Source organism: Tupaia chinensis, unplaced genomic scaffold, assembly GCF_000334495.1.
Source record: "Tupaia chinensis unplaced genomic scaffold, TupChi_1.0 Scaffold000311_2, whole genome shotgun sequence".
Lineage (NCBI taxonomy): Eukaryota > Metazoa > Chordata > Mammalia > Scandentia > Tupaiidae > Tupaia > Tupaia belangeri.
In genome coordinates, this window is record NW_006159803.1 from 4,962,944 (window position 1) to 4,971,860 (window position 8,917).

The following is an 8,917-nucleotide window of genomic DNA, read 5'->3' on the forward strand; positions in this document are numbered from 1 at the left end:
CCGCGGTCGACTACGTGGGAGTCCAGTGACATAGCCATTACGCTAACTGCTGGTTCCCATGTTCTTTTTCTTCATAATCCTGCTTTCTCCCCTTATTGGAACAATTTCTACTGATGACCTTATATTTCCTATCACAGTTTTTGGTGCCACAACTAGAATTTCAACTCTTATTATCTAAGACCTCTGCTGTTTGATACCATAGGTACTAACCATTGAAGTTTAAGATCATTAAAATTAATTAAAATTAACTTTAACTCGGGACCACCAGATGGCATAATGGCTTTGTCACTGGACTCCCATGTAGTCGACCGTGGTTCAAGTCCTAGACCCGGTGGCTTAACTCATGCTGAGCATGTGTGTGTGCATGCCCAAGATCCCGAGAGGAGAATGGAGGAGAAGGGATTGTGGCTTGGCCATCCCCTCTGGGGGGTGATTTCTCGCTTTCTGTCTCTCTATCTCTCTGGCGAGTGCACGTGCCCTATAGCAAAAACCTCCAAAAAAAAATAATAAAAATAAAAAATAAAAAATTTACTCTCCCAGCTACACTAATCGCCTTTTAGGTACTTAGCAGCCTCAGGTGGCTAGTAGCCACATATTGGACATTGCAAGTATAAAACATCTTCATTACTGCAAAGTTTGATTGGACAGAGCAGTTATAGAAGCCATAGTTCTGACTTTGAGTTTTAACATTGGGATAAACTATGAGTTCTTGAGTCCAGAAAACTCCTTTAAATTTTCTGACACAGGATTTTATTTTTGCCAGAAGGTGCACGAACTTGCCAGTGAGAGATGGAAGGAGAGGGAAAGTGAGAAAGCATCCCTCCCCCCGCCCCCATGAGGCTGATCATGTCACAATCTGTTTTCCTCCATTCTCCCTTTTGGGATTTAGGGCACGCATACGCACATGCCGAGTGTGTTTCTTAAGCCACCGAGTCTGGGATTCAACCCAGTCAGTTCGTCACATAGGATCTGGGATCTAGCTGCTTTCATCACCATGTCACTGCCTGGCTCAGTACTTTATATTTCACAGTGATGTAGGTTGCAAAGGGCATTCACATAAGTTATTTCACTTGACTCTTTAAGATAATGCTATGAAGTAGGGAGGATAGACAAATGGAATAAAACTGTCATATTAACCAGATGCCAGAACTAGGACTATTTGTGTTTTGAGCACCATTACAGCTGATCTTTCTTCAGTGATGAGTGATAGTACACTCATTTGGGAGAGTTGAGGGGACTGTAGTAGGAAGCCCTGCACTGGAAACCCACGCTCCCTGTTTGTGGTATAGATATCCTAAAGGGTTGGCATCAGCAGCTATAGCTTCCTTTCCTTAGAAGCCTGCTAAGAACTGTAGCACGGTAACCTTGACAGCTTTATTAAAATGTGGTTGAACAGAATTAATGGTAAAGAGATGATAAATGGTAAAGGTAGTAAAGGATAACAAGTGAAAAAATCAGTTATGGTGGTGGCCGATGTTGGTAATGATGGAAGGTTTAGAACCATTGTATTTATTTCCCAGTGCTTTGACTTGGAGTCTTCTTGGGAATAGTTACCAAGCCCACCAACACTAATCGTTAATAGTGAGTGAGTGGATAAAGTCACCTGGCTAAAGAACATGTTTATAATGCTTTAAGGATCAGAGTATTTCCACAAACTTTGCTTTAATCCTCTGTTTTTATCATTTAATTCTTTAATTTGTAGCTGTGGAGTAACTGTTATCCCCCTTTTACCCGCAAGTTGTTGGTAGCTTTCTTGTGATCATTTAATAGGTGTGCGTTGGGATTAGGACTGAAATGTAAGTCTTCTGATTTTTAAGTTCTATGTTCTTTCAATTGCGAATTACTTTTCCTCACATTTCTGCTTCCTTTCTTATCCTTCAGTAAACCTACTTATACTCCTACTCTGCAGTTTTTCTTGGGGCTGAATGCCTGGAAGACAGAGCTGCTGGTCAGGCATTAGATAAAAGTTATTAATTGGTATTTGTTCAGTTCTATATGTTAGGTATTTTGCATACATTGTCAGATCGGCAAAATCAGTGTTATCCTAAGTTTACAGAAGAGGAAGCTGATGTAAAAGATTTCACATTTCTTTGCAATAAGCTTAGCTTTGGTGCCCTAGAAGAACAGCAAGCCTAGCACCTCTGATTTTCAAGTAGTGTGTACAGATTATGGAATTCTTTTTATTGTAGTTGTTGTAACTTTAGCTACCAAATGTTTGTTGATGATATCCAATCTCTACCTTCTCTGCTGCACTCAGATCCATAGTTTCATTTGGTTTCCAGCCATTCTCATCTGTTTTTTTCCACAATTAAATCAAGTAGGTCTAAACTGGAACTCATTTCCATCTTCCCCAGAGCTCCTTCTACTCCTCTCCCAGGTAAAAACCATGCCACCTATTGTCCCAAGCTGAATAACTCAATGTTGCTTATCCCCTCTCTCAATTTGGCTATCTAGATGATAACCAAAAATTGTAATTCTACCTCTTGAATCTCTCTTAACGTGTCTTTTTCATCCTTGCTTAGTTTAATAACCTCCACAGTGGTTTCCTAGCTTCTAGAGTAGTCTTCATTCTCAGTCATTCCACCCTCAAAAAAATGACAGTTGTCTAGTTGAAAATGATTAATAGTGTTTGGGAATATTTGTTTTTAAGGCCTTTTTTTTTTTCTGTGAAAAGTTGGAGAGCAAAAGATGTTTGGGGGGACACTGATACATGCATACAAACCTACTTGTAATGAATATTTTTTTAAAGAGGTTTTTTTCCTTAGAGTATGTATGATCACTGGAGAGACAGACAGAGGCAGTGAGAGGGAAAGTGAGGAATCCCCCCCGGATGGGAGGTAGCCACACCACAATCCCTTTTTCTCTATTTTTCTCCCATTGGGATCTTGGGTATGCATGCACATGTGCCGGGTATGATTTTCAAGCCACTGAGTCTGGGACTTGAACTGCTGTCGGCCGTGTGGGAGTCCAGTGACCTAACCGTCGGCCATCTGCTGGCCCCAATTTTTTAATTAGTAGAATCCTTCTTTTCCTAGTGTTGTAATATCAGAGGGGTCATTGGGGAGCTCCAGTGGCCTCATTTGTGAAATGAAGTAATTGGAAGTAATTCTCGAGGTGTTTATAGCTCCGAAATTATTTATGTTATAGTAATACTAAACAAAGTTTTCTTTGTGGGACGGTTACCCTCTCTGGTAGCAGTGTAAATTACAACTAATTATTTTAAGTTATACTACATTAATTGTAAGGTAAAAAAAAAATGACCAGTGGTAGAAGATAGGGAAATAGTTGCTAGTGTAATTTTTTCCCCTCAAATTTTGGAGTGATGTTTGTGAGAAGGGAGAGAAATTTAAGTCTCTTAGCTGATAAGATATTATCTACAAATTCAAGCAAACTAATAAAAATCTTTTCTACTCCTTTTGGTTTTTGAGTATACAATGTGTACTGAAATGAGGTACTTGGAAAATAATCCTGCTGCTGCCTCTCAGCAACAGCATCCTATCAGGTACCTGCACAGCGGTTGTCCACTACGCTGATAGCAGAGTGATTTGCATTTTTTTTTTGGAGAGGTTTTTTCCACTATAGGGCTCGTGCGCTCGCCAGACAGAGACAGACAGAGAGACAGAAAGTGAGAAATCACCCCCCAGGGGGGATGGCCACGCAGCAATCCCTTCTCCTCCATTCTCCTCTCCGGATCTTGGGCAGGCACGCACACGTGCCTGAGAATGATTTGCATTTTTAAAGCACACCACAACCCTGGTGGTGTCTTTTAGGGACACATTCTTAAAGACTTTCGAGAGCTGTGTGAGAGCAGATAGACATCCCCAGCGATAATAATTGCCAAATGTTTTCACCGTAACTGTGACCACTGGGAGACTTGTAGTATAGCCTACCAGATGGCTTTGACCAGGCAGTAGATCCCATTTCCTTTAAGGTGGAAGAACTTGGTACCCGGTAGGGGGTAGAGATAGTAGTAGATTGGCCTTTGATTTGTGTTTTCTTTTCAAATAAACTTCAAAAAGTAATTACTCTAAAAGTATATTCATATACATAACACGTGTGTGCATGCTGTCACTTTGACCTTATGGGTTTTTAAAATGGGTTATTTTCAATTATATTTTGAAATTACTGAGAATACTAACGGACTGCTTCCTTTTCCAGCTCAGAAGATAAAATAACAATCCACTTTATAAACCGTGACGGTGAAACATTAACAACCAAAGGAAAAGTTGGTGACACTCTGCTAGATGTTGTGGTTGAAAATAATCTAGATATTGATGGTTTTGGTGAGTATAGAACAATTCTTAAAATTCGTAAGTGAAATTTTTGGATAGGTTTCCACTTTCTGTTTTTCTTTGAAGGATTTTAACCAATAGCTTGATAGGTAAACTATTAAAGCTGAGTTATAGAATCACTTTACAGAACCTTTAAATGTGCAGACATCTGTGATTCACCCAGTGTACAGGGAGAGAAGGAAATGTCTCAGGTATATTTTTAGAAAGTTTTTAGAAAACTCCAGATCCATACCATGATTAAGGGCTCATTGGTAATTTATATATACTGTATATTCTGTTAAACTTACTAATAACCTCATGAGTTTAGTCATACTTTTAACTGAGTCTCATGGAATTATTCTTTCACAAACGGAAGGTGGTAGTACATTGCACAGTAATTGAGAGTAGGCTCTGGAATCAGATTATAGTTCATAAACCAACATAATGTACCAGCCATGACACCATGGGGCAAGCTACTTTAACTTCTTTATGTCTCAGCTTCCTGTTCTTTAAAAGAGGGCCAGTTATTGGGTCATTGGAAAAGTCATGATGCATTTTTGTACAGAAAAACATAAAAAAAAAAAGTCATGACTTGGCACCCAGTACTAACCTCCTAGGGTTGCCGAAGATTGAATGGGATATCATAAGTGAAGTGCTTGGCATAGTGCTCATCTTGGTGTAAGAACTATAGGATTTGGGCATCTCTATTTGGCCTACTCTCATTACCCTTCCACCCTTAGCCACAATAACTTTGAAAATCACCAACCTTGTAACTACAATGGCTGTGAAAACCAGCAGACTTAGAGCTTTTAGAAAGGCAGAATGGGGTTGAGTTACTCCAGAAGTCTCATCACCAGAACACTGTCACCGTTTGGCTGTCTCACAGCTTCTTGGAAAAGCTCCATTCTAGGCAGTGGTTACTTGACCTGCCTCAGAGGTTGCTTTGTGGGAAAGGCTCTAGCCACAGAGCAAGTGTCTAAAATTTATCAGCTGTAATTGATGAGCATTTTAGTTTCTCAAGTCTGTGATACCAGTTGGGGCACACAAGAACTTAGCCAAAAACTTAAAAGTAAATCTGGGGACTGAACTATCTAGAGCAGGCTTTGAAATGCTGTGGGATCTAGAAGGCCAGGTACTTGCGTAGAAATATGTGCATGTCCAGGATAGACCTGAGAAGGCCCCAGTCTCTCATCTCCAGCTGACTGAGATCTCCATAAGTGGGAAGTGAAGGCTAACACAGACATATGAGCTGAAAGTCAAAGGTGTGTACAGTCAATATACTAAGTACCTCAGCAGAGGGTGGAAGTCCTATTGGCTCAGTTTTTTTTTGTTTGTTTGTTTTTTTTTGTTTTTTTTTTTTTTTACTTTTTAAAGTTTTGGGTTGTTGGCAAAGTCTTAATGCATTTTTGCATAGAAAACCATAGAAAAATATGTTACTACTTTCCTGATGACCTAATATTTTATTTCTTAACTCCATGAGCAATAGAGACAGAGAAAGAGGCAGGTACCTTTAATAGTGTCTCAGTCTGCCCCAGCCTTACTTAGCCAGCTCCATATCAGGGGCACATGTGTGCCAGATGCATTCAGGGACATCTCTGGATATGAACCTGGAACTTTCCCATGTGGGTAAATTTCCCAGAATATCACATTACTTCTATACCACTGTCTGGTTCCAACTTATTTATTTATTTTTAACTTTTTTTATTAAAATTTTTTTGATTTTTAAATTGAAAAGTTTTTAAAATTTTGTCAGAGGGCATGTATGGTTGCCCGAGAGAGAGGAGGGGAGAGGGAGAAAGCACTCCTCAGAGGGGTGTGGTCATGCTGCAATCCCTTCTCTTCCATTTCTCCATTGTATCTGGACTTGGGGCATGCACTTCATTAGTTTTTTAAACCACTGACACTGGGATTTGAATAGTAGTACAGTCAAACGTGGGACCCACCTCCCTGTAACCACTGGGCCTTGGGGCTGGACCTTTTTTTAACAATGTAAATGTATTCCCTATTTTAAAAATGCCTTTAAGAAAACATTTAGAGGAGACAGCTTAAATGTCTAACAGTAGAAATGTTTAGATCCATGATAGAATTTCTAAATTAAAGGACAATATACATCCATTATGAATAATGTTCACAATGAATTTATAATAACATAGGTAGATGATTATAAATGAAAACACAATGTATTTAGTTGCTTTCATTGTTTCAGAATGCATTGAAAAAATACTAGAAGAGGTATCTGGTTTAATATTGATTATTTGATTTTGGAGTTTTCATCTTCTTTCCATTTCTCTTTTTATTTTAACTTTTTGTTTTTCTGTAGTGACTTTACTATTTTAATGCCCTGTGACTTTTAGTTACCATCTTTACCTCTGCCTCACTTTTGTTATGTGTCAAATTAGGGTAACAATTCTCTTATGGCTCTTGTAAGAATTAATTAATAAATGTGTTCAGAATAGTATCAGGCACTTGGGAAGTGTTGTAAATATTTACATTAGTGTACTTTATCCCATGAAAATAATCCTGATACACAACAAGATACTACTTCACACCTGTTAAGATGGTTATTACCAAAAAAGGGGGGTAAACAAATTGGGAAGGATGGGGAGAAATGGGAACCCTTGTGTATGGCCAATGGGAATGTAAAATGGTGCAGCTACTATGGGAAACAGTTTGGAGGGTCCTCAAAAAGTTAAATACCGAATTACCATGTGATTCTGCAGCTTTACTCCATGGTATATACTCAGAAAAATTGAAAACAGGGATTCAACGCTTACCTGTCCATTTTCATAGCATTATTTATAATAGCCAAAAGGCAGAACCTATGCAAGTGTATAGCAAAAGATGAAGGATAAACAAAATATGGTATATTAATACAATGAAGTATTTTTCAGCTATAGAAAGGAATGAAACTCTGATACATACTGCAACATGGATGGACCTTGAAAACTTTATGCTAACTAAAATAAACCAGACACTGAAGGAGGAACACTGACAAGAAGTACCTACAGAAGTAGGTTCAAGTTCATAGAGATCGAAAGTAGAATTGAGATTGCTAGAGACTGGAGAAAGGAGAAATGAGGAGTTAATGTTTAATGGGTACAGAGTTTCTGTTTGAGATGACAAAAAAATTCCTGGAAATGGTAATGATTACACAACACAGTGAATATACTAATGCCACTATATTGCACACTATGAATAGTTGAAGTGGCAGACCTTATGTGTATCACTACAGTGAGCAAAGTCATTTATCAGACACAAAAATGAAAAGTTACCCGTTATGAAAATGTATATGGTAATATCTTTGACTTGACCAATATGCACTGTAGCCACGCTGGGAAAAAAACATTTTATGTGCTGTAAAGATGTATGGTGTTTAAATGTAATTTTAAAAAATAAAAAATTTGTATAATGCTGAAAGTAAAATTCTTTTTTTTTTCTCTTCAGATTTTTTCCATAGGGTGTATGTGCTTACTAGAGAGAGAAAGAGAGGGGAAAGTGAGAAATCACTCCCCAGGGGGATGGGCGTGCTGCATTCCCTTCTATCTCCATTCTCTTGGGATTTGGGGCATGTATACACACATGCCTGGCCTATTTTTTTTAAGCTGCTGGGTCCAGGACTTGAATCTCATAGTTGGCCATGTGGAATCCAGTGCCTTCACCTACACATCAGTTGCTAGCCCCAGAAAGTAACTTTTTTTATCTGATTGAAAATCAGTACATATTTGGGGCATCAGGTGGCGTGGAGGTTAAGGCACCCGGATCCCACATGGCTGCTTGTGTGGTTTGAATTCCAGACCTTTCAAGTCCGGCCAGAGGCTTGAACATCACGCCAGGTGTGTGTGTGCCCAGAATCCCGAGAGGAGAATGGAGGAGAAGGGATCGCGGCATGGCAATCACTGGGAAGTGATTTCCCACTTTCCTTTCTCTCTCTGCGAGCACATGCACCCTATAGCTAAACTAATAAAAGAACAACAACAAAAAAAGTCATAGAGAATTTTGGAAAAAACATTTTAAAAGTACATAAAATCAATATTATCGATTATTTCTTTGCTCCCTATAACTACATTTTATGCAAATATGAATTACATAAAATAAAGTCAATATAAAAATGTTTTTTATTATAAACTTTGAAATTGTGGAATCTGTCCACATTTTTAAAATGTCATGAGATTTGCTTAATTTTGAAGCTTGACTGTTGTGAGTTATAAACCATATTTGTGCTAATGCCATATGTTGGGAAGCCACTTTAGGTGATAGAAATATTGGGTCATTGGAAAAGTCGTGACACATTTTTTCATGAAAGAACATAGAAAAGTACATCATGACTTCTTTGATGGTCCAGTGTTTCCCGATCTTTGACAGGAGTTGGTGAACCGGGCTCTTGTTTGTGTGACCTGGGAGTTGTGACAGTTATGCTGTTAGAAAAAACTTAAATCTTAATATCTCATAGCAGTGTTAGCTAAACCGTCTTTTAGTGATGGTGTGGTGCTGAAATACATCCCTAAATCAGTCACTTTGGGATGACCCCGAAAATACGATTTTTTAAAAAAAAGAATAATTTAATTTATTATTAATATTTTTAAATTTGACTGGGGAGAGAGAGAAGGAAAGTGAGAAAGCAAGCCACAAGGTCCAGGACTTGAACT

At 38.5% G+C, this 8,917-nt stretch overlaps 1 protein-coding gene across 1 annotated transcript in view; it reads left to right on the forward strand.

Moving 5' to 3' along the window:
* The window catches only part of FDX1 (ferredoxin 1), a 31,397-nt gene that overhangs the window by 2,056 nt on the left and 20,424 nt on the right, over positions 1-8,917 (forward strand). The window contains exons 2-3 of the mRNA XM_027772833.1: positions 2,326-2,377; positions 4,159-4,283. Coding sequence (XP_027628634.1) covers positions 2,326-2,377; positions 4,159-4,283 — 177 coding nt within the window. The remainder of the gene's footprint in view (positions 1-2,325; positions 2,378-4,158; positions 4,284-8,917) is intronic.